At 36.7% G+C, this 27,648-nt stretch overlaps 2 protein-coding genes across 2 annotated transcripts in view; one reads left to right on the top strand and one right to left on the bottom strand.

The window, feature by feature from the left end:
• The window catches only part of O-fut2 (O-fucosyltransferase 2), a 50,856-nt gene extending 33,403 nt beyond the window's left edge, over positions 1 to 17,453 (top strand). The window contains exons 6-9 of the mRNA XM_081735812.1: positions 6,534 to 6,726; positions 10,615 to 10,792; positions 13,925 to 14,054; positions 17,062 to 17,453. Of these exons, the coding sequence (XP_081591938.1) occupies positions 6,534 to 6,726; positions 10,615 to 10,792; positions 13,925 to 14,054; positions 17,062 to 17,215 (655 nt within the window). The 3' untranslated portion in view covers positions 17,216 to 17,453. The remainder of the gene's footprint in view (positions 1 to 6,533; positions 6,727 to 10,614; positions 10,793 to 13,924; positions 14,055 to 17,061) is intronic.
• Positions 17,454 to 19,275: 1,822 nt separating this feature from the next.
• LOC145667620 (uncharacterized) lies at positions 19,276 to 19,797 on the bottom strand. The gene has a single exon (XM_081735082.1). It carries the CDS (start codon positions 19,795 to 19,797, stop codon positions 19,276 to 19,278), a length of 522 nt encoding a protein of 173 aa, XP_081591208.1.
• Between the last annotated feature and the right edge of the window lie 7,851 nt (positions 19,798 to 27,648).

Below are 27,648 nucleotides of genomic sequence, written 5' to 3'. Positions count from 1 at the left end.
ACACGGTTAGCTTTAACCTTGAGAATTTTCCGGAATTACTCAAGCTACCCACTGATGAAAGGAGCTGATACAGCTAATGGTTTTCCAAAACAGACAGGGTAAACAAATACGTATAACCATTTCCTGAATTCCGGTACGTGCTTTTTCATATTCACATCTTCCTTCACCAATCCTTTATGAGTGGTGTTCTGGTCATTGACCTCCAAGAACAAATCATGCGAATCCATGTTTCTTTGTGTCCAGTCACAAATACAGAACATTTGCCTCTCATATGGGAATAGGGGCTAAGAAAGGATTAAGAAAAATAACAAAACGGTATTTTGCGTGGCCAGGATTCGCAGGTAAATTTATCATTATCATCATAGGACAAACATTGCTTCAATGTGACCAACTTCCAAGATAGACAGGTGGCCAACTTACAGAGTAATAAGTAACGAATGTCTTATGGGAAAATGCAGGTTCAACACGAACCAGGCCAAGATAAGCAGGTGGCCAAGTTCACAGGTTTTTCTGTATTTGTATATATTTTGAGTCCTCGGATGCAAACACAAGTTGCACTATGTGGCAACGTTGCAAATAAAGAACCATAGATTAGATCTACCAATCTATCAAATAGTTATATCGATTCTTTCCAGATGGCAGCTAAAATCGATACTGATTGACACTAGCTTCACTTATTAACGTAGCAATCAATTTAACTGCTTGTTGTATTCGTAGAGTAATGCTAATGGTTCCTACTTAATCTGTGACGTTGCCAGATTGTGAAATTTTGATTCCCCATAGCGACTGAAGGAGGAGCCGGAAGGAATTCATTATACAACACTTTCGCTTTATTTTGACCTGTAGAATAGTGTTCTGTGGTCCGTGGGCGCCATTTTTAGAACATCTCATATATATATATATATATATATATATATAGGGTGAGTCAAGGTAAGTATTAAGCCAATATCTCGCGAACTATACATCAAATAAGAAAAATCTTAATAGTCAATGTACAATACAGAGGGGCCTAAAAAGTGAGTCAAACATGAGATTCTCCCTGACCCCCATTTTGGGGGTAGGGGGGTGTACGTGAAATTTTCAAATGGGAACATAGCTCGAGTGATACCTCGTTCGAAGGAGCTTGGAAAATTGAACAATTTTTGATATGGGGCACCGTTTTCAAGATGGCCCTCCAAAATAGTCCTGTATCAGATAAAATTTTCAGTGGGGGAACCTCGTGGTTGACTCATTTTTAGGCCCCTCTGTATTGTACATTGACTCTTAATATTTTTCTTATTTAATGTATGGTTCGCGAGATATTGGCTTGTAACACTTATTTTGACTCGTGACATCAATTCCTCTATAAGTGCTAATTCAGTGATGTACAAATAGTGAAAAATGCATGACTGGACCAAAAATCGAATTCTAGTCTTCATATATATATATATGAATTAGCAACCTACAAGATAGCAACCCAAAAAGTGTAGCAACGTTTTAGACAAATGGTTGCTACCTAAACATGATTTTGGTTATTTAAGCAATGATTGCTTATTATGGTATGACTTCTAAGTCAGCCTTAAACGGTTTATATCATTCAAAGAAAATCTGCACGCACATTGTTGAAGAGACTAAAGAATCAATAGGGAGTTGTCAGCAGCGGTTCTTTTCAGATTGTTGTCGTGCCTTCACCTCTTCTACTCAACAAATGCGCTTAGAATTCGGACAAACAGAAGGAAGAGAATGAGAATAACTGTAAGTTTTTTAACACACACCATACAGGATCTTGTGTAAGTTTAATACACAAATGTGCCACACTTTATAAATAATGAATAAAATAGAAAAGATAATTTTCGACATTGTATCGTCAAATACTACAATCGATAGTAACTTTCAGCTGGGCTTTTCACCTTTCATTAACTGAAAGGTGATAATTATTAAACACTTACCTTTATTGCGTCACGAGAAGTTAATTCTGAACTGTTTCGGTACACCTTGCTGCTATCTTTGTCAACAGAGTTGGGTTATTCATGAGTATATCTTCACTTCTTATGAAAACATTTTGCACTTTTATTGTCAAAATAGAATTGAATCTTACATCTTGAAAAGCTGGATCCTTACACAGCATCATAATACCATTATCTTTGTAGCACAGAGAAAACAACATTGAAAAGAAAAAAAAAATCTCAGAGAATTAACGTTCTTCTGTATCCAATCGAACAATCTTCCAAGCATTGTATCTATGAATGAGTCATGCGATTCATAGCCGTCCATTTCCCAACGAAAGCTGAAATATTTAAGGAATTCTGTTCTCAAGAAATGTGGAGAGAAACTTGCCTGTTTCCGTTGGAAGCATCAGTCAAAAATGTAAGAATTAATAAATCATTAAAGTCATTTTTACATTGTTCCCGTTCATTTCCTTTTCCATTCCATTTCCGTCAAAGTTAATTTCTGTACTAATCTAAATTTGTTTCGTGGTTACGATACTTATTGTTTACTTTTTCATTGTAATTGAAAATGATTTCCAATTGTTGAATGTATATATTTTGGGATTTAATTTATTGTTTGACTTGAAATAGGAAAAGGCATTTCAATGCGTTGCAAAATCTGGCGGAGACAAGCCAACTTGTATAATCTGTTCTTAATAATGGACTTATGTCTCAATCCTTCCTCCATATTGCTTTTATACTTGAACGCCTTAATAACTAGGAAACATCAGTTTCATTTCCTTCTTAAATCGTTCACTGTCTCATAAATATATCTGAGAATCCCAGATTCTTTTGTCCACAAGCATCAACAACCGCTGCTGTTCCTTCAATGTCCATATGTCCCATATACCCATATCCTAATATACAAGTCTACCTTCAATCGAATATCCGTAGTCCTTAGTCAGAACTCACCTTCTTTCTTCAGGGTAGTACTGAAACTCATATGCATTTGTAGTTTGTTTGTCAACTGTCAACCCGTATTGCATCAATTGTCTAGTGGCTAGTCGTGGTGGGAGCTCCTTCAAATTTAAACGCATTACGGTGGTTTGGAATTCACCTTAAACTGTAGGTGAGCGTTTTATTTAGCCTTGGTGCTGAAAGGAACGCTAAACTCCAATCAGTCAACCGAGTTGCATAGTCATTTCCTTTCTTACTTAATTTTTCCTTCAGGTAGTTACGATACTGGTGACATTTATTTATTTTAATATTTTTGCTATCCCTCCTCCTCCTATTATTATATAAGTACCATTGGTTTAAATGAACTGTGTAATTTGATGTCGATGGATTTGATGTCTCATCTCAGCAACACAACACAGGGATGGACTGTCACACGTCTAACTTCATAAACTCTACACTAAATAGGGTGAGGTACCAAGACAGTTAGGAGACTGTACGTTTTTGAACAGGGTCGTATGAAAGTGCACCATAGAGAACACAATTGCGAGTGATTTTTTTTTATTATTATTATTATTTTTAAACTTCAAGCTGGCATATTTTTCACAGTAAGCTGCAAATATCATTCAACAGTGCATCTGAACCAGGGATGGAAAATGAACACGCTACTCGCCGTTGGTTTGTTCCATTTCGTTCCAGTGGCACAGCATTGTAATATGAGCCGCTTGGGTACCGACAAGCATCATGTTCGGATGAGCTTCTTACAAGCACCGTGGAAGCAAAGTCTCGAAAAAGTATTCGTGCCATTTCAGATGAATTAAGTATACACCATACCACGTCGTTCGGTGGCTCTGTATAATCGGTAAGCTGAAAAAATTGGACTCATAGGTGCTGCTTAAGTTGGCACTGATCAACATGAATCATCATCTGGAAGTGTTAGGTATGCACCCAAGAAATTATTATGGATCTATTACGATAACCGTAAAGGGTCAGAACAATGGTTAGATTGTTGTAAATGTCGAGAAGAGTTTCCTAAACTATCTCCCCACCCCCAGAAGGTCCTATTGCTAGTATGGGGATCTATAGTAGGAGTGATCCATCATGTCTCTTTAAGGCGAGATGAAACTTCATGAATTGCGCAGAAAACATCAATGGTCAACAGACAGTATCTTCATGTTGCACGCCACTGTTTCGCCACATGTCGCATCAAGGACCGTTCAGATTCTCCATGAGTTGCAATGTGAAACCCTTCCTCACCCACCATATTACCCCCTTCCCCCATCTCTCTCCCTGACTACCACTTGTTCTGCCATTCGATCATTTCTGGGGCACAGCGTACAGTTGAGTACTTCTTTGCATTATAGACTAGCAAACTTCTTTCGCTACGAAATCCAATAATTGACTCAGCGATGGCAAAAGGGTGTGTTTTCAGTCGGCGGTTATTTTGACTACAGGCAGTATAGTTTTTTATTATTACTGTTATATTTTTTTGACTACAGGTATTATAGTTTTTATATTATTATTATTATTATTATTATTATTATTATTATTATTATTATTATTATTATTATTATTATTATTATTATTATTATTATTTTGACTACAGATATTTTTTTTAAATGACTCATCTGGGGTAAATGTTTCATTTACACACACAACAATATTAATTGGCGACTGTGTTATTTGAAAGTGAGAACAACGGTATTAGTAACGCTTGAGAGTAAGGGTGAATAAGGATGCAGTTGTATGAGGAGGAGAGCGAGTGAAGGTTAGGATAGATGCCCATGAAGGCACTAGGAACAGTTCGCGATATGGGATGAAATTGTTTGTTTCTCGCAACATATGTTATTAGCTGCTGACGATACGAATTTATCACGATTTTTTTTTTTTTTTTTTTTTTACATTTTCCTTTCTTTTAATCAAAATGTTCTCTTACCTACAGTAGTTTTTTCCTCATGTAATTTATTTTTGTTTTTCTCAACAATTGTCAGTACATTTCTGTTAACGCAGATATGTCTTTGTATCAACATCTTCCTTCCCTGTGTTGTTTAGCCATTACTAAATTCCGCTCCCACATAACTTTGACATTCTTGCACATTCACGACCACGACAGTCGTCAGTACACAGTTAGCCTGCAGTTTTCTATCCGCTGTGCTGAATTTAGTATGGTTGGCAATTATTTTTCCTCCTTTACAAGCGCTTAGTAGTCCTCCCTGTTGGTCTAGGGTCAGCGTGCCTTTGGTGCACGTGGTTCCGCGTTCGATTCCAGTTGGGAGAGCATTGAACACATTGTGGTGGTTCGATTTCCACCTTAAAGTGAAGGTTCACATCTCGTATAGTCTCGATGCTGAAAAAGGGCGCTAAATTTAAACAAATAAAACGCCTAGGATGTTCGGCAACCTATTCTGCTGAACTGTCGTAAAGTGATTTACCTGGTATACGTATATACAATAGGCGGTCTTTAATCCGGCACGGTCGGGACCACGGTGCTGGACTTGTGATTTTGCCGGATTATCAAACGTTTATATAGTTTTAACGGGAATACCAAACATAAATTACTCTATTCCCGGTGGGGCACTCGGTCGAAAAAGTGTCATATACTTTTTCAGGACAGTCACCGTGAATGAGGTTTTCCTGGGTTTTCATCATTCACACCAGGCAAATGCCGGGGCGGTACCTAACTTATAGGTCCCAGGCCGCTTTCTTCCTTCCCTTTCCCTGGATAGTGTGCTCGCCGAGGAACGTCATCCCTCAAAACGTGACGGGCTATAAATGGCCTTAGATATCGAAAGCCCAGAAATCTAAATCCTAAATAAATTACTCTATACAGGAATGCAAACGATTAAAAATATACGGGTAATTCAGGGCCGCCGTGGTTCACTGGTAGAGCGTTCACCTCTTATGCATGGGGTCCTTGGTTAGATCCCAGCTCGTGCCACATGAACATTGTGATGAACAAACACCGTGTGCGTTGGTTTCTCGGGGTTCTCCCGTTTCCTCCCACTTTCTTCATTCCACCATTTCTTTCATTTCTCATCACCATCTCCTTTATCCTAGCTGCCATAATCCTGGGACGTAAAACTTAAAGATTTAATTTTCATTTAATTTCATTTTCATATTGGGTAATTCGTAATTTTGTATATCATAAATTGTCAAAGAACAAATACTGAAGTCACGCATTATTAAGTTTATATTTTCGTCCTTTCCAAAACGAGTAATTATCTCTAATTTGTGCAGTATAGCGAGAGTCATATGATTACGCTTATTAGTTTTATTAACTTTTGAAGAATTGTTGTGCTTCGAGAACATTGTGCAGTACTGTACACTTTTTGTACACAGTTGTTCAGACGTGATATATGGCAGGAAATACTGGCCTGAAATTAAAACTGCCAGTCGCGATAAACACTGAGCGAACTAAAAAACGCTGGGAGCGCAGTAGGCCCACCTGGCGGTCAAGGTCAACATTCACTTGAATCTATACACAAACAAAAAGCGGCCCCATCGGTACTGTATCACAAAGTGTACCGAACCATAGAATACCGGATTAAAGAGCGCTGCCTACTGTATTTTAAATCATGATTTAAATTATTAAGCGGTGATAAAGATAAAATTATTAGAAATTGATTTACTATGGTTATATCTTTTAAAATGAAAATCCTCTGTTTATTTCAGAGTGATTATGATTGACCGAGCCGAAGTGATTCTTCATGATTATTTTGGTGACAGTGAATATTGGATGGCGAGGCGTAGTATGAGATTTGCATCTCCGCTTGTGGAGTTTGCCACACAATTTCGTCGAATGTTTCTAGGGTCTACTGACGAGAAAGATGGTACTGTCCGTCCAAAAGACTGGAGAGACGAGAAGGTAGTTATATAATTTGTAAGTTCCTAAGTATGTTCTGTAATAACAATAAATTCTGATATTAATCATATTCTTTTTTCAATCAAGACAATATTATTTTTAAGATTGCTTAACGTTTTAAGATTGCTGGAAAGTTGAAAAATGAGGAAAGGATAGGCGCAGGTAGTAACGCACTGTGGAAACACATTAAACGTTGCTTACAGCAGGCTGCAGAAGAAGCAGTAGGTTACCGCGAACACAAAACTGCTAAGAAACCATGGGTTACAGAGCAGATATTGCAGAAAATGAGGGAAAGAAAGACGTGGAAACAGGTTGATACAGAAGAAGGCAGAATGGTGTACAGAAAGTTACATAATGATTTACGGAGAGAAACAGACAGAGCAAGGGAAAGAGTTTTACAAAATAAAATGCGAGGACATAGAAGAATTAGAAAGAGTTGGGAAAATATGAGGAAATGAACAAGGAGGTGAAATCTATGGAATTTTGGAGGAAACAAGGTGGTATTACGATGGCAGTAGAAAATAAGAATGGGAAAGTAGTCAGCGAGAGAAGTTAGGTCATATGAAGATGGAAATAATACGTTGAAGACTTATATGAGAGTAGAGATAGACCGTGTAGCCTAAATGTTGAAGTGGAAAATGAAGTAGGCGAGGATGATAAAGAATTTAGTATTCTTCGGGATAAGTTTGAAAAGGCTATATCCGAGATTAGGAATGGAAAGACAACCGGGAAAGATAATATACCAATCGAATTCATTAAAAATATGGGAGATAAGGGAAAGAAAGGATTGTTCCGACTATGCAATGAAATACATGAAACAGGAGAGTGGCCAAAAGACATCCTGAAGACGATCATGATACCGATGGCTAAGAAATCTGAAGCCAAAGACATATGAGGATTATAAAACTATTAGTCTCAAATGCAGCTAAAATTTTGCTCCGAATACTGAAAAGATGGAAGAACAAATGAAGAAGTTGAGGAAGAGCAGTTCGGGTTCAGAAGAGGTAAGGGCACAAGAGATGCTATTGGATTATTAAAGGCGATCGGTGAAAGATTTATAGAAAAAAGGAAAGAGGTGTATGTTGTACTTATTGATCTAGAAAAGGCTTTTGACCGCGTGAATTGGGAATTGTTGTTGGGAGGTCTAAAGAAGATAGGGTTAGAATGGAAAGATAGAAGACTCATAAGAAACTTATACATGAACCAACAAGTAAGTGTTAGGACAGGGAAAGAACTGTCAGAAGAGAGTGCAATTGGAAGGAGAGTTCGACAAGAATGCTGCCTCTCGCCAACCTATTTAATGCCTATCCAGAAGAGATAGTTAAAAAGAGTCTACATGATGATGACGGTATTTCGGTAGGAGATAGAATGATTAGATGCATAAGATTTGCCGATGATATGGCGCTTGTTGCAGAATCTGAAAAGAAAATCAATAAAATGTTAGAAAACCTGAGAATGGGCTTTGAAGAATATGGGATGAAAATAAATGTTGGAAAGGCAAAAGCCATGGTAATTGGAACGAAGGGGTCTGTGTCAAATATAAAAGTGGGAAGGGAGAAAATAGAACAAGTGAATAGTTTTCGATATCTGGGTAATATTCTTAGTAATGGCATGAAGTACGAACGTGAAATAAATATAAGGATAAGAATGGCGAAAGAAGTCTTTAGGAGGAAGAAAAGTCTGTTTTGTGGGACCTTGAATAAAGAGTTGAGAAAAAGACTCATAAAATGCTTCGTGTGGAGTGTTGTACTGTATGGGGGGGGCGGAAACGTGGACATTACGTAAAAGTGATGAAAAACGACTGGAAGCCATCGAAATGTGGATGTGAAGAAGAATGGAAAGAATTAGGTCGAGAGGAAAATGAATGAGAAAGTATTAGAAATGGTGGGGGAGAAAAGAACACTTTTAGATATTGTTAAGAAGAGAAGGAGAAACTGGTTGGGACATTGCCTAAGAAGAAATTGTATCATGAGGGACATCCTAGAGGGTATGGTGGCGGGAAAGAGAGGGAGGGGCGAAGGAGACTACAATTAATGGATGATACAAAAACAGAAAGATCATACGTGAAGACGAAGAGGTTAGCGAAGGACCGTAGAGCATGGAAGCTTCTCAGCTGCTGCAAATGATCTGCCAGTAAGGGCAGAATACCTATGTGATGATGATTACTTATTTAAATTTATTTCATGATGTATTAGCGTAATTTCTTCATTTATGGCACAAGTATATTTCATTTAATAGAAAAACGATTTTATGCTGTATACAGATATTCATCAAAATAATGGAAACAAACGCACTCCCACATGTAATCTTTGTGATTTACTGTCTCTGAAAACATCCATGCACTGCACTACCCTTGCTTTCGGTGTGATCGTAGCTGCTGGATGATAGCAGTATGCGTTGGTACATTACATAAAGTCGTATCACGATAAAATATGTAGGTCTCGTGAATTCTTATAACAACAAAAAAGATCTATATCGTTATAAATAGGATGGAAAATTAACAATTGAATACCCTTTTTTTTAAATCTCTTGTCTAGAAATAATCGCTACTTAAGTTCATTAAATTGGCTTGGATTTCACGAAATAGATCGATCAATGATAATCGAATACTTGTTACAAGCATAGTCTAGTAATGTATCTATCATAATAGTTACAGACATTTGTAATAGGTTATCTAATAGTCAATCTTAGTAATATATTTCTCATAGTATGTTTATATTTATCATAGTTGACTATTTGCAATCACTTAGTCTATTCAATGAAATCATTATGAGCTCTCTTTGTATATTCGTAAGTAAATTTTCTATGAGAAAATACGTATCTTAGTCAAAACCATGAAAAATAATCACTTATCAAGTGCAAAATCAAGTCCTAATATATTCTTATAGTAATATCATTATTAAAATCCAGCCGCGATATGATATCCCAAGTCGGCTCTTGGCGCTAGACCATAATAAATCATATCTGGTGTTACTGGTGAAAAAAAGTGACACGTGGTTTTTACCGGCTTCATTTCAAACTAACTTAATACGTTTTTTAAGCCTCCACTTCCCCCTGCCTTTTTTCTCTCTCGTATACTCTTTATATTTTTTTTTCTCTACTATTGGCTTTCGTCTTCATCAAATTTGAGGTGAGGCTCTGTTTTATGGCATGGTGCCTAATTATTTTTAAAAATCCTTATTTTTCTTGTTCTTTTTTTAAAAAATCTATTCTCTATATTTATTACAATTATTATTTACAAAATTACACATACAGGCGATCACAAACGTAATATCTGAAAAGAAATAGAGCTGACAAGAGACAAAAAAATAAAAAATGATTAATATAATATATAAAGGTGATAGTCATAGTAAAAACTGAAAATTTTCCTTCTTGTTTGTTAGGAAATCGGTACACCAGATTTCCCAAAATAATTTTCTCATATTTACTTGTACTTTATTGTTTATTTACTTTTTAACTAAACTTGGATTTTGCCGGAAACCGGAAATTTTTCGAGGAAAACACTGCAAATATTGGAGATATCCAAGTCAACTCCAGTAGACACCCTGTAAAGCATAATCATGAGACGTAAAACTAGTGCTGTTGTTTCATTTTTCATCGTTTCCTAATATTTTACTCTGGATGTGACTACACGGTTTTAGTAAGAGAAATACGTGTATCATATCAAGAATGTAGAAATAAGAAACAATGTTGTTACAATCCAGTTATATTTAGTGTATTTTAAAATCAAAGTTTAGTGTTTGCTTTTATATTATATATATATATATAATACTTCTTTTAGTAGTTTCATCGATTTTCGAGAAGATTAAAATGAGAAATGGAATGAAAAATACGCATGAAAGCTAGTAATTACGACTGTAATTTAATTGGTGTATTTGTACTTTTTCGAAGGCTGTAACAGGAACTAGCGGTGGCCCGTATCTTGGTGTGCATTTACGAAGAAAGGATTTTCTTTTTGGCCGTCCGAAACAAGTTCCAAGTGTAGAAGGTGCTGCTAGTCAAATAAAACCATTGCTTAAGGAACTAAACCTAACTGTTGTCTTTTTAGCAACAGATGCACCGCCATCTGGTAAGTTGTGATGATTATATATATATAAATTATTTGTACTTTTTGTTTCTTCTCTTTTTCTGTAGTACTTTCGAAACTGCTGACTCGTAATTAAAGAAATGTAATAATGAAAGACTGAATTTTTCTCTATGGGCTTGTTGAATTTAAAATGCCTCAGACATTGAGGTGCTGTTGGGAATGTTTTTGCAATCTATTTATTCATAATTTTATTTATTTTTCCCCAAATATAAAGAAATTAATATCAAGTCTGCACTATCATTTCATATTCATTGGTAGAAAAGACTACTTATCAATTAGATAATTATTTACTAATTGATAGCTGGTTCACTAATTAGATAATTGATAGCAGGTCAAACTTGATTGCTTGTGTTGATGAACTAATACGGACCTGGGTACTACCTAAGTTAAACAGAGAAAAAACTTCGTTTTGCTGTTATTGCTATCAGAAATTGTTACAAAATAAATTTCTGGGAAAACTATTAAAGTTATCTCGGTATGATACATCGTAGAAAAAACCTCCTTAATCAAAATAGATCTATATATTAAAATGCTAGGTTTATGTTTGTCCCCAATCCTTTCGGCAATGAGATCTCGAAAACCACAAATGCTAGAAACATGCCGTTTTCTTTGGTCGATTCCCAAATTTTGTGTAGATTATCCAGTTCTCACTCAAATTTTCAAAAACCGTGTCGCTATTTTTCTATTCAACATTTTAGGGGCCGTTTTGAGCCCATAAAATTAACATTGTTGCAGGCCAAAATTATGGTGTTAGGCAACCAGTAGAGAAGCTGCGTATGACGGGTTAACGGATATTTCAGGCGCTTTGCTTAAATCAGAATGGCAAAACCTGTTACATGCTGGTAACTTCAAAGGCCTCAAGAGTAGGGGTAAAAGTGAGGGGAAATGCGGGGGACCTGTCCCCCACCTCGTCAAATTATGTACAGCGTCCCCCCAGTTTCTAAAAAAAATACAATGGGCAAAGATAGGCAGGGGTGATGGCGTGACGTCATGCCGCTACCTACTGTCCCCCTACCTTTGCAAATCCACTTTTACCCCTGCTCAAGAGACACAATGAGTGGTACTCGGACGGATATGCATTTATTAGAAAAAAATATTTCCAGTTGATATCGTGTTACTTTTACAAATTTGCTACAAACTTACTCCAACATCTGTACATAGCAATTCGCTTCCTTTGTGAGTCTCCTATCAATTACTTGTGTGAGTAAGGAGACATGCAAAGTGGGAAGGAGCTTCATAGTCATAACAGAACGATGCGCTGAGTAGACAGCGTAGATTCAGCTAGTAAAAAAAATAAATAAAATCTTTCCATTTAACGTCCTAGATTATCCTCTTTAGACTAAGGAAGATGATGATTAAAGCAAGTGAATGAAGATGAAAGAATTGGTGGAATGAAAAAGTAAGAGGAAACGGGAGTACCCGGAGAAAAAACACGGACACGATGTTGTCCACCACAAACTTACTTGGCCAGGATCAAACTAGGGACCCCACACAGCAGTAAGCGCTCTACCACTGAGCCACCAATGATTCTCTTCTACTCGTTCTTACCGAATAGAGAATAGTCTTTTTGAGTTATAGACAACATTACTTCGGAAATCTGAACGTTCATAAATGTTGATTTCATTGTATATAAATGAGATATTTCTACTTTTACGATATATTGTGCTATGATATTCAAGTTAGATAAATGAAAAGGTTTTGATCTTTTATTTAGTAGCTACTTCTACCGTGCTGTTTTCATTGAGATAATACTTCAGTTTTATTTAGTAACAGGCAGTATGTACAGTATCTTTATCATATTTATTTATGTAGGAAATACGAACGTATTTGTAGGATTAAAATGTTAATTAAAATACTTAAATACAGCTAAGTTAAGCACTAGTAAGCTGCAAGTGTAAAATCAGACTTACTTGTTATATCAGTTACAGCGAAAATTTTCAGAAAGTAAATATGAGATCTTCATAGACTTTTTTTAAATTGTTATTTTCAAGCAAAGCAGATTAGTGTATTAGGAGTAGAAGTCTTTTTTGATAAGTCTTTGGTTTCGAGAAAAATTTAAACAATATAGAATTATTTAGTCCAACCTACATATTTCCCTAAGTCAGCTACGCATATCCTTGGAACATCTTGCCGATATTTCCACTTTTAGTATTCTTGACACACCTTACGCGTATTCCTATTGTCAAATAAAATTTTTATGTAGGTTAATTTTAATTGTTTACTTTATTTTATTAATACTTCCAATAATACTTCCACATATGCTTAATAAACTGATAGGATGCTGCTTTTATATATATATATATACACGCTTCTTGTCATCATCATTAGTACAGTCCATTTAATACAACTTGTCCTTTCTGACAGTTGCCCCTGTTTTTTTTGTTTTCCCGTTCTTCTGCACGAGGTCATAACTATCAGGCAAGAAGAACTGTTTCTATGGCAACAGCACGTTCAGCCAATTATAGTGCCTCATTCCACGTTGCCAATTTCAATATAAACAAATGCACATTGTTTTAGTCGAATGCCAACTTGATAGTGGACCTGGAGTGTATTGAGAGCATTCTTTTTAGTTCTTTTTTGTGTCATTTAATTTTATTAAACTGAGATTTACTTGGAGTGAATAATTTCGTGTTTCAATACCAGACGCAAAAGCTAGCAACACAGCATTGAGCACCACGAGCGCGCAGCGATCTGTCAGAAAAAACAAGTAATATCAATTGCAGAATAGTTAGGAGCGTAATGGTAATTTTTTCTTTGTTTTCTGGATATTTGCTCTGTTGCAAGGATTTAGTACTTACTTCTTTCCTCTGTTGTTCACATTAGCAAGAGAGAATGGATACTTCTAGCGTTTTTTTCTCTAAGGTACTAGTCTTGTAATACTACTATAAAAAGTTTCAAAATTAAATGTTGTACAGTTGTGTATACCACAAAATCGTAAGAATTAGAAGTATTAATATTAGTATTTAGAAATGACTTTTATTCTAGTATTTTTACTTCATGATGTTTTACGACTTGTGAAACACATGTTACAAGACTTATTACTTTGGGAAATAGACCCTAGATTGAATGTTCTATATTAGTTTATTTCAACTTTTGTTCAAATGCTATTTTCAGATGTTGAAGAATTTAAATTTCATCTTGGAGATTACAAAGTAGTACAATTCATACCAACAACACAAATCAAAAGGAAATATAAGGATGGTGGTATAGCCATAATCGATCAAATCATATGCTCTCATGCCAGGTCAGTATATTTGAGTCACATGTTCATTGTCCGGTTTACAAAATATCCAAATAGAGGGATGCTTTATCATTTTCAATAAAAATTGATAGCTTGAAATGACATTTTGGAAAACAGATTTAAAGAAAAGTTCTCAGAAGAAGGGAATATCCCAAACATCACCCTCTACAAATCGAACCTTACCGATTTTATTAGGAATATTAAATAAAATCTCCAATTTAACATTCTCTGTAGGCTAAAGAAATAAATTATAAACACAGATGTGGATGAATATTAAAGAATTGGCAAGTAAAGTGGTGAGATTAAATGGGAAACCTTTGAAAACGTTTATGGACATGATGTTATTATAATAAACTAGACCTGGAATTGAACCAGGGACTCCTTACAAGAGGTGAATGCTTCGTGTTGAACCATCATACAGGTATTTTGAACCTGTATTTTCAGTTGTTTTATTATGAAATCATATGATGGTTCATTTTCAAGTAGTGTGATTCTTGTTGTTATTATTATTATTATTATTATTATTATTATTATTATTATTATTATTATTTATTATTATTATTATTATTATTATTATTATTATTATTATTATTATTATTATTATTATTATTATTATTATTATTATTATTATTATTATACATGTTCGTGGTTAATAATTAATTTTACTTGTGTATTTACTCCTTCAATAGCTTCAATGTTATTCTGCAGCTGCGGTAAACATAGTACTAGAACTTTCGCTGATACCTATGGTAGTCAGTTTCACCTATTAATATTACCGTTGCTGAACGTAAATCAAAAGTTAACTCGTGAGATTTTGTATTAAAGATAAGTTTCAATAACCGTATTGATTATTTTTTAAAGAAAAGAATTTTAATGTAACTCCCTTGAACAATTTTATGAGATAACACAGGGATACGAGTAGCAAGAAAGAGTATTAAGTAAGATTGTTCACTAGTCTCTCCTCCATATTTAAACATTATTATTATTATTATTTTATTGCGATTCATATAAGAATATCGGCAGAGCACGTTATCTAGGTAAATATAGATTACTCAGTTTAATATTACGATCCCTAAGTAATGTAGTAGCTGGACTGTAGGAATTTATCAAGTGGCATGTAGTAAAGCCGTCGATTACTGGGAAATTGACATAGCTTCCATTATCATCATGCTGGTTAATTGTGAAGATACGAAATTATTTATTCTATTTTCCTCTCCCAGACTTGGAAACGTTTTGGTATTATTTGCAAATCGGAAAATAAAATCATATAACTTCCTTGTTGTAGTGTTCGACTAGATCTTTCTTTTCCAGTAGTAACGATCATACCGAGGTTGTATGTTCTTGGCGATGCAGCTCAGCAGTGCATGTTTGACTAGTGTATGCTTTACCTCATTTATGTAAGATATAATATACTGGAGCTCAGAAATTCTAGTAATACGTAACTGTGTGTGGTAGTGTTTTTATTTGTTTCTTTGGTAGTTGACTTTTTGTCAAAATGTTTGGTCAAAATTCTTTTGTTGAAGTTTTATATAGGTACGGCAAATTCCTCGAGAATTTTACTCCTTCTCTTTTCATCATAATGGTGGTTAAATACAGCAAGTTGTTTTCTGTTTGCTCTAGTGTCGTCTGTATCATTTTGTATAATAGTCATTTATTTATGCTGACTATTATAGTTGTCTTTATAATTGAACAGGATATTATAAAATATTCAGTTGGAAAATACATTCCCAGATAGTTCTGAATATCAATTATTTCAGTAAATAGTATTCTGTAAGAAGAAAAAAATATTATTTATTTATTTATTCGCTGAGATACTGTAAGAATACATATTCTATTCCCTATTTAACAGTAATAATCAGTTCTTTACTTGAAGAAAAAGTGTCTGTCCTGTAGTAACCATGAACATGTTATAGCAATTTCCGCACCTTTAATATATCACCACCTCGTCGTCTGTATATCGCTTCTTGCTTTTGGTATCGACAGTAGAATGACGACATCGGATTAGTCATAAGTTCACGTATTCGCTAGGGTTAAACTTTGTAAGAGGGAATCCTACTGTCTTTATGACCACCAGTGGAAAAGTTGTCCTTACAAGCAGAGATGACGTAGATGGAGTTACTGTAATATTCATCTGAGAGAACTCTCATAATTGCTGGAAGATGCTGTCGTTGTGGCTAAAGCTTATATTAAAGGGAACGGTACTCACTGGATCACTAACTGCTTCTCTTGCATTTAAACGTGATTTTAGCTGCTGCGCAGGCATGAGTCAAAATCGGAACAAGTGAAGCAGATTTTGTAAACTATTCATCTATTGCGTTTTCAATACATACGAATATATTTTTGTTCCAGTCTACGAAACGATTTAAATTGAAATATTCTTTTTATAAATACAGAAAAAAGATGACTAAGAGAGAATACATTTGTTAACTTCATTAAAATGTGCCGATATTGCATACCACTAGTAAAAAAAAATACTGCTAATAGTTATTATCAGTAGTTTTGGATTCCAGCACCCTATTGGGTCTTGAATACAAGTATATATGTTGCTTTTCCAGCGACTTCTATTACTCCACCATTCTTCATCTTGGACGTTTCCCATGTTAATCCTCTACTTTCCTCACCTGTTTTTATTTCTTCCTGCTACTGTTCCTTGGTCTTCTTCGTTGTCTTCGTCTTGTCATTTTCACGTGCACCAGTAGAATCTTAGATAATCGCTCTTTTATTCAGTGTATATGTATGTACAAGGGAAGTTTACATTTTCCTGCGCACTGTTGGTTGAGTATACTTCTGATGATTCAGTTTGTTATCTTTTCGCGAGTACTTCTTAACAATGTCATTTCCGTGACTTGGATTTTGAGGTGACTGACAACGATTTTCTGAATATTTAAAAATAGGCGTTAATATTTAAATTATATTTTAGAGTGGAAACATGGATAATTTAGTTGCGTAATTAATATATGTCCTGCACACATTATACATATTAATTAATAACCCTCACATTGTGTTACAGATATTTTATTGGAACTCACGAATCTACGTTTTCCTTTCGAATTCAAGAGGAAAGGGAGATTTTGGGATTTCCAAGAGACACAACGTTCAACCGGTTATGTGGGGACGAAGAAGTCGACTGTTCCCAACCAACCAGATGGAAGATCGTGTTTTGACTTCGTACTATAATACTTGAAAGTTTCAGTGTTCATTTTGAGACATATTTTTAAGGTGAAATATTTATGTATGTTATACATGTAATATTTACGAGGAAAATACCCTAATAATGTTGTTATTGTGTACTAAGTCAGCATATAAGTGCCATAAACAGTTTTGTTGGACAATACTGCAATCGGATGCATAAAATCTTGTGTATTTTTGATGTTTTCTTTTTGAATAAATACAAACTGAAATCGTGTTTGTTTAAATATAGTGATACAGATATCTCTAAAATTTCCTCCGTTTTCAAAGTGTTATTGCTTTATATATATATATATATATATATAATCGTATATAATTATATATATAATCGTATTTGAATAAAACGCTTGAAGTTCGAAAGATATAGTGTTCAAATTTCGTTTAATTGGCGGGAGATGTCATTACTGCACAGGAGCGATGCACACTAATAATATTCTCTGCTTTCATCAGTTAGTTCGCCAAGTCAGTGATCAATGTATGGAAGAGTTCGAATATTGATTTAATGTATACCATTCGGTTGGAGAAGGCCGCGTTGAACATTAGGGAGCTGAAAACTTCATCTAGCTACAATTGTTTTGCATTTTGTAACAAATTTATATTGTACTTTTCAAAATCAATACAGCACTTTGAAATAAGATGATAGGCGTATGAACGTAATACGTTTGATCACTTTTTTTGAATTGTGGGAGTTTCAGTTAAATTCAGTGAGTCGTTTTCAAACTATAACTTTACAATCGGATAAAGACTTTCGTGACATCCTGTATATGTATATAATGAATTAACAGAAAATATTGAAAACATAGTCACATATACTATTAAGCTTTTCCACTAAATGTTGGATCAAATAGGAGGGGAAGAAGTAAGGAGAAAAGAAGAAAAAAGTTAAGGCGTCATGGCTGAGTTCAGAATTTTCTGGTAGATAATTCATTACCAAACTTCAGTTAAACTTTTTCTGTTTTAAACCGATCTTTTACTAACGTAAAACTATCCTCTTACGTTGACTTCAAGACTTCAATTTCAGTCACAAATTCACATTCTTGCTGCAACTGTTAAGAACATTTTAACATGGAAAAATATTTGGGGAAAGTTATAACAAGACGTAACTCATAGTATGAAGCATGGCTTAAGAAAACGAAAGAAAATAGGTACGAAAATGTTTATAAGACCCTTGTTTATGAAAGTACACAGGGTGGGCCATAAGTCTCTTACCACCTCTTGTAAAATCCGTGTTCGTGGAAAATAGTGAACAACAACCATGTAGTAACATAGTAGGCCGAGGGGGAAGTCAGATTGTGATGGTGACCAAGATGGCGGCCATCTTGAAAGCCGCTATCTTGAATTCACGTCAAGATTTTTAAATAGGAACATGGTCATGCGGCACATCATTTTAGGCTAGAATTTAAAGACAAAAACAATGGTGAAATCGGTTTGTTGATATCTTAATGTGTTCAAAAGTTACAGGTATTTCAAATTGCTAATTTTACCTGTCACGCATGGCGGAATACGTGCTCTACATGGCCTCCATCCCGAGTTATGCACAAGGTAAGTCGTTCAACCCAATTGTCCATGATCCTCAAAAGAGTTTCTGGTCAAATATCGGCACAGGCTGCAAATATGCGTTCTTGCAGGTGTTCAAGATCCCGGATCTTTTCGGCATATATCTTTGCCTTCAAATGACCCCACAGATAAAAATCCAAAGGCGTCAGATCTGGTGATCGTGCTGGCCATTCAATATGTTGTGCTACAGAGAATAGCCCAATCCAACGTCCAGGAAATTGTTCATCCAGATAGGTACGGACCTGTAATCCGTAATGCGGAGGGGCACCATCCTGCTGGAAAAAGAGTGGAAATGTGCCGTCCTCGGACAATATGGAAGGGAGGAGGAGATCCCGCAACATATCCAAATACCGTTCAGCAGTGAGGGTACCAGGAATGATGAATGGACCAATTAATTTGGTTTCCCATAGACCACACCACACCAATAATTTGCCTGTACCTACCATTTTGCAAGAGTCAACCCACTGAGATTTGTCGGTTACGAATAGCGACAGTTTTGCTTATTCACTTCCCCAGTGACATTAAAATTGGCCTCATCGGGAAATAAAATTTGTGTGTGGAATGCGGGATCCGTTTGCAACTGTGCAAGGACCCAGTCGCAAAATTCCACACGACGATCAGGGTCATCTTCAGATAGATGATGTTGAAGTTGCAATTTGTACGGATGCCACTTGCTTTTCTGTAAGATACGTCTGATGGATGTACAGCTGACACCACATTTCATGGACAGACGACGGGTACTGCGGTGTGGTGATGTAACAAATGATGCTATCACTGCTACTGATGTGGCTTCATCTGTTTCGGTCGTGGGACTTCCACACCTGGGTTTATCTGCTATGGAACCAGTATCCATGAACTTCTGGAAGAGTTGAGCGACACTAACATGGGACACAGGATGTCGATCTGGGTGCCTGACATTGAATTCAGCTGCTACAGCCCTTGCACTCCTTCTTCCCCATGCTCTGATTAACTCCTTCCTCTCTGCTGTCGTTAGCGGCATAATTATTCACCTGCAACAACAGAAACAGTACGGTAAAATTAGCAATTTGAAATGCATGTAACTTTTGAACATTAAGATATCAACATGCCGATTTCACCATTGTGTTTGTCTTTAAATTCTAGCCTAAAATGATGTGCTGCTTGACCATGTTCCCATTTAAAAACCTTGACGTGAATTCAAGATGGCCGCCATCTTGGTCACCATCACAATCCGACTTCCCCCTCGACCTACTATGTTACTACATAATTATTGTTCACTATTTTCCACGAACACGGATTTTACAAGGGGTGGTAAGGGACTTATGGCATACCCTGTAGATGAACTTCCGTGTATTTGTAACTGAAACCAGTTAGAGCTTAGAAGCGTTAGCATTGAACACTATGACGCTGACGAGGAAAAAAAAAAGTAGGGTACTGTGACTCAGTCGTAGAGTGCCCACCTCTGCTGCGAGGGTTACTGTTTCAATCCCAATCCTATTAAACTCCGAGATGGAACCTATTTTTGGTGCGCCGAATTTATATCAAAAACAGTTCCTCGCTCTCTCTCTCACACACACACTACTTTGCCTATGGAGAGATCATTATTAAAGCCGAACGTGGTGGAGTTCTATTCTATGGCGGAGGTGAATCTGTTTAGGGGGCGCTGAATCCACATAAAATGTCTTACAGAACAAGTATATCCATCTAAGTAAAGTAAAAAAGACTATTGGGCATATAAAGAACAATCATGCCAACCATATTGAATGTTGTGCTATATAGAATATTCTGAAGGAAGAACTACAAAGATATCAAACAGAAGAGACAATACTAGTGACAAGACGACTCGAATCGCTGAAAATAACTGTAAAGCGTAGGCTAGAATCTTCTCAAGAAAATAAGCCTTTATATGTGACTTCGCTCTTGTAGGTAACCAGAACACGCCGGAAGAAGTTGAACTCTTGAAGTTCAAAATTTGTGATTTGATAGTTTTGTCCCTATATTGAGAGCTTTAGAAGAATAAAGTACATGTTTTAAGCTCCTCTCTGAAAGGTCCAAGAATGGTTATCTTCTTAGATGGCTGACTTCAACAAGAAGAATCTACAAAAATTTATGACGGGGTGCTGATAAGTCTTGGGCTTTTCCCTCTCGCTGTTTGATAGTAACTTCATTAGAGTTATTATGATGTAATACAGTTAAAATATGTTACATTCTCAATTTCAGAATCTACTGCTTTTGGTCTCCTTTCCCTAATGACTGAAGTAAAGACGGTGTAAACCAGTACGGATTTCACGCAAAAAGAGTATCGTGCTGTGATGATGTTTCTTTTCACGTAAGGGAAAGTCGACGAAGTAATTTTTTAGATACAACGGTAGCAGTACTACGTTATATGCGAAGGTCAAGAGATGGGACATCCAGGCAGGCCTGTGGAAATTACTCCTTCTGAGAATGTGTGCACTATTCACGACATAGTATTTGTTAGTATAGAGATAGTAATTTCATTAGAGTAGCAAAAAGTAATTTCATAGAGAACGCATAGCAGAAATTAGAAAATGTCACGAGAGCTACAAACTAACCAACTTACTGAAAAAGGTTTCAGCCAAGTGGAATCCTAGATGCCTCAATGTGGATCAGAAGCATGAACATGTATCAATTTCGACGGCCAATGTGCGGAATTTTGAGTGTAATAAGATGCTTTTGAAGAGACTACTCACAATGGACGTGACCTAGCTATTTTCATATGCTCCTGAAACCAAAGAGCAGTCAAGGAAGTGGCGACATTCTAGTTCTCTACGACCGAAGAAATTCCGAGTGAAGAATCTTCAACCAAGGTGATGGCATCTGTTTTGGTACAAAGATTATCTGGAAGAGGCTGTCACTACCATAGCAACATATTACACATCAGCGTTGGACAAAGTAAAGCAGTAGTTGGTAAAAAAAACATCAGGAAAAGTTGGTGAAGAGTATAGCGTTTCTTCAAAACAATGTAGCGGAACACAACGCTGACATCACAATACGAAAACTGGCTGATCTTAAAAAAGAAAAAAAAGGTTTTACGTCTAACAATTATACCGGCTAGGCTAAAGGAGACAGTGATGATGATAAATGAATGAAAATAGTGGAATGAAAGAAGTGGGAGGAAACGAGAGAACTCCGAGAAAACCCACACATACGGTGTTTGTCCACCACAGAGCTCACTTGGTGCAAGCTGGGATCGAACCAAGGACCCCAGGCCCCATGTACCAGAGATGAACGCTCTACCATTGAGTCACCGCGGCCGTGACTGATTTGAAGTTTGAAAACTTGCAACGCCCACTTTATTCGCTAGATCCTTCCAAATAACTTCCACTTAAATAAATAAAGAAGTTTAAGGGAACTGTTGGTGTAGAATATCGGTGGAAAGTGATTGGATGTTAATAACCTATTTTGATGTTAAGATATTTGTGGAGTTAGCTTATGAAAAGAGACGATTGAACGATGAAGTAAGATAATGTTGAATATTTTGGTAACTGAAAGGTTGAGAACGTGTTTTATCCTTCGATGGATTTATATGTCGTGCAGTTATGAAGTCTTTATATGAGGTACTGTAGGTTTGTCCACTTCTGGGCATTGTAAATAAGGGTAGAGGAAAGATAGTGAGGTTAATAAAGAATAAACAGAAGTACTCTAGTAGTCCATTGGTAACACCGGAGTTATATTGCAGTTGTATACAGTTCATATACTACTAGTATCTATATTCATTATCCAAATGTTCACCGTTCAACAGGAACGTAATTTCATATGCGCAAAGAAGTGGTAGCAGCTGCAAACCATAGTTTCTGGACCAATCTTTTATTTATTTATTTATTTATTTATTTATTTTTCATTTCATGGAGGGTGTGAAAAAATTATAGGAACGGTATCACAAGGAACCTTGAACTTCGAGGTAATATGTTGTATATCTGCTAGCTTTCATTCAGGTACAGTTATTTTTTCTTAGTAAAGCTTAACACTAATCAACACTTCCTTATATGTACAAGGATCGTTCAAGGCTGACCGGGATTTTCGTACGTGAATAATCGATGAATAGCCGGATCATGATGAAACTTGCGGGTGACGTCGTAATGTATTCCTTCTCGAATAACTAGCGCCCGGCATGATGTATTTGGCGCATGCGCAGCAGTTGCAGCGAACATGGCGGCAAACAGTGTGTCTGTGGCTGTGGAGCATTGGTGTGTAATCAAATTTCTTGTGAAGAAAAAAGTTAAACCAGCTGAGATTTTCAGATTTCAAGCAGACAGTAAAGTGAACAAACGATGTCACGGACAAGAGTGTACGAATGGTGTGAATAGTTTCGCAAAGGACGGGAGCTAGTGACAAATGAAGCGCATGGACATATTCGCCCAAGGGTGTTATCCATGTGGATTTTCTGGACAAAGGGAGCACAAATTAATGCCCAGTATTACTCCACATTGTTGAGTGGTGCTGTACGAAAGTCCATTCGCAAGAAAAGACCTGGGATGTTGTCTGGAAATGTCATTATTCTCCATGACAATGCCCGCCCTCACACGGTCAATGTGACGACAACAACAACTCTGGCCGAAATGCGCTGGAAAGTTCTGCCCCATCTCCCCTACAGTCCCCAGGGATTATCATTTGTTTGTACCCCTTAAAGACCATCTGGGAGGGAAGAAATTCACGACAGATGAAGCACTGCGGGACGATGTCCGCCAGTGGCTACAACAACAACCAAGTTCTTTCTACGCCAAAGGAATCAGGGAGCTGCCACAACGATGACAACGGTGCCTCGACGCGCACGGAGAATACTTTAAAAAGCTGTCATAGTTTGTGCTTCTTGTACAGCGGGGGACACTTCTAAATGGTACAGCCATATGGAGATTTACGGCTAAGGTGTACCATTTAGAAGTGTCCCCCGCTGTACCAAACTATGTACCTGTTTCCTCTGAAAACAGTGTAACACGCTTTTTCAGGCCAGCCACCCTGAATGAGGCTTTCCTGGGTTTTCCTCATTCACACCAGGCAAATGCCGGGGTGATACCTAACTTATAGGTCCCAGGCCGCTTCCTTCCTTCCCCAATCCTTTCTTCCTTCCCTTTCCCTGGATTATGTGCTCGCCGAGGGACGTCATCCCTCAAATCATGACGGGCAAAATGACCTTAGATGCCGATAGCCCAGAAATCTAAATCCTAAATCCTTGTTTCCTCTAAAGAAATAAAAGTCCCAGTCAACCTTGAACGACCCTTGTATCTCATGCTGTGACAAAGGTTTGAATATTAATGGAAAGTACAGTAGAAATTATATAACATCTCGGAATGAAATAGGTTCCGAAATATTTCGTAATTTTTGTTAATGGTTATCAAAATAATAGGATCATCTGTAATTTGCAGCACGCAGGATTTGTAAGATGGTAGAACTAAGGATGCACGTGCAGCGGTTGGCTATGGTTGTCTGTAGTACGTTAGGTGGGATAGAACGGAGGCATGTGTTGACAGTGACGACGCCAGCTGTAAGTTTCTAGGGGGGCAAAGGAGGGGCAGATACATTTTCGGGGGGGGGGGCTATTTTCCACACCAAAAATGACATTTATTATGTTTGACTTACTTTACATTGTGTATTTCGTTGTTGTTTTTATATTAGGCCTATATGATAAACTTATTTCAAGTAAAATTTGTAACTAACAAATAAGTAACGTCTGCACACGAAATATTTTTCAATGCAACTTTTGAAACCTAAATTGAATTACTTTCGCGTTTGCTACAAGTAACAAATTCGTCTAGTACTATATACTACTTATATCTATCTATCTATCTATCTATCTATCTATCTATATATATATATATATATATATATATATATATATATATATATATATATATATATATATATATATAATTTACGAGGGGCTGCTGAAAATCTCGTAATCCAACCCAGAAGGAGTGTAGGTACTAGGCAGAAAGATGAAACTGTAGTTTTGAAAACATGTTTTCAACAAATTTTCATATTAATAATGAAATTCTTATTGCTTTCTCAGGCCTCTGAAGTGATTATGTGTGCCCAAACAGCGAATTTCACGAACATCCAGATCACAACTATTATAACATTTTTGTTCCACCAAGGATAGTCACCAAAGTAAATTAATGAAAAAATCAGTGAAACACTACGGGACTCTCCTCCATTATATACAGTGGTGAAGAAGTGATGGCTTAGTTCAAACGTGGCGGTTTCTCAAAAAATTATGCTTTACATCAAGTGACTGTTCCCGAAATCATGGATGCAATTTGTGACATTATTCTTGAAAACTCCAGCATTTCAGCCAGTGGTAGATATAACCTGGGGCCGGGGTTCCTACGCCACCCCAGTTTTTGACCGACAAAAAGAATTTAAGCTATTATTTATACACTTTCTAAAGAGTACAGTAAACTCACGATATACTTATTATAGTCTGAGGTCTGGCTGCAATCCCTTCCCCACTTTTTACCGTCTCAGTAAAACTTGTGTCAGAGATTGTGGGCATTTCTTTGAAACGCGTCGGTAGTATAATTCAGAATGGCTTTGGTATGCGCAAGGTCTTGACACAATGGGTTCCCAAAAAATCTGCCAGGAGAATAAAAGAGTGACGGCATTAAGAAAAGTCTTCTTCCAATTTGAATATAATGCTGATCATTTCTCTCACGAATAGTAACCATGAACGAAATAGGGTTGTACCACTATGAACTTGAAAAGAAACAACAGTCAATGGAGTAGTAGCACTCATTTCTCCCTCGCCCCAAGAAGTTCAAGACACAGAAGTAGATTGAAAAACTGTTTGCAACATTCTTCTGCGATAAGTATGGAGTCGTACTTAGAGATGCACACGAGACAAGATTTATGGCTGTCTCGTCTCAAAAATGTGCTGTAAAAGTGATGTCTCGACTCGAAAAATGTTTATTTCTCTATTGAAAGAGCCATGTCTCGACTCGAATTTTGACAGGAAAATCCTGTCTCGACTCGTCTCGTGCACATCTCTAGTCGTACTCATAGACTACCTCCGCAACGGTCAGATATTTAATTCAGAATCTCTACATTACTCACAAAACTGAAAGAAAAATTCAAAGTTCAACACCGCGGAAAATGCAAAGAAAGGAATTGTGTTCCTTTAAGATAATACACCTGTCCATCGAACCCCTGCGAACACAATTAGCATTGCATAATCTAGGATTTCAATGGCTAGATCATCATCCCTATTCCCCAGATTTAGCTCCGTCTAACTATTGACTGTATTTATTTCCCAAACCTAGATCTCATTGAACTTTAGATCTGATAAGGGTAGTGTTACGAACAGTGGTGCGAGGAAGTCTCCAGATTTTTTTTAACTTCTGCAAAACTGGAGCACTGTACAAGGTAGTATATTCACTCTCGGGGGAAGTGTAGAAGAATTAAAACTTCTCCATTCTACGTGCACTCCTGGGTTGGGCTACGAATTTTTCAGCAGCTCCATGTACATTTCTAGCCAATATGGTAGACGCCATGTCAGTACTTTGAAACAAAATAAGTAAGGGAGCACTAGTGCATACCAATCACTAACTAAAGATCAACACTCTGACAATACGTTTTATTGGGAGCTAAATAAATAATCGATTTAATTCCATACATTTATTATTATTATCATTTGCAGGAAGGGAAAACACAACTCTTTTTTCCTTCAAAAAATTAAGCCCTGGTAGTCGCAAATTAAGCTGTTATAAGCCCATCCTCCGAATATTGAAAGCCGAGAATAATGTTTCAGGAAATAGAAGTATAAAACCTTTAAATAAAACAAAATATGAAACTGAAAAATTTCAAAAACTGGATAAATACAAACAAGTTATGTAATTGGTTTTACCTTTCTTTTGTTTCTAATCAAAGTTGATCCAATGAGAAGAAAACAAGTCGACCAAATCTACTATTGTTCGCTAGGCACAGTAATTAAAATTCGTAAGAAAGAACTGTAACTAAAATTTACCGGAAAAGGCGCTAAATTAGAAAACAGAAATATGTATGCATACCCAGACGCTCAAAGAAGAAAGCTTGAGGACTAATCTGCCACATAGTAAATGCATGGAAAGTAGACTACAATTTGACAATGAGATTGGTTATGATAATGATATAAAATACTATATGTAGAATGTTTTATGATTGTAGGAGTCTAGGGGGGCAGTCAGGGGGGCAGAAGTAGCCACCAGGGGGGCGCTCGCCCCCCTTGCCCCCCTCTGGCGTCGTCACTGTGTGTTGACGCTGGCAGATGATGCAAAATAGATCACCTTTGTTTAGTTTCAAAGAGGGCAAATTGTGGGTGCGCGCTTATTTTACTCAAGTGTATCTAAGGTGCGCAGTATATTAGGTCTGCTGCTAGGAATAGTGTTCAAGGTGATGACCTAGATATCATCTTATAATAGAACATCTCTTACGAAAGAGAAATCTCAGTGACAGAGGGATTGCTGTCATCACGGAGCTTAAAGATAATGCGGAAAAAGTGCCTTCGGAACTTGGAACAACTCTCTGTGAAATCACAGTCCGTCACGAGTTGCATTCACTGTCGAATTGTAATTTTCAAACCGCTGTTCATCGCCAATATCTTGTAGACCAAGAACATGAAAAAGTTTTCCACTGATAATTGGAAACACGTTACATGATCCAGTGAGTTCTCTTTCACTCTATTTTCCAAAGACAGTAATGTACAAATTCACATCTGGAGCTGTTGAGGCGTAATTTCATAAACATAGAGATGAACTACAACTCATCCCCATCCTCATCCCTACGCCCAATGCTCAGATCTGATCATTGTTGAACACTTGTGGTCAGTCCTGGAACATATATTCTTCTCCATCATTGCCGATAGAACTTAACCCTACAATGC

Source organism: Thermobia domestica, chromosome 13 (assembly GCF_964235325.1).
Source record: "Thermobia domestica chromosome 13, izTheDome1.hap1.1, whole genome shotgun sequence".
Taxonomy (NCBI): Eukaryota; Metazoa; Arthropoda; class Insecta; order Zygentoma; family Lepismatidae; genus Thermobia; species Thermobia domestica.
Note: the sequence above shows the minus strand (reverse complement) of the source record. Positions and strands in the feature narration are given on the sequence as shown.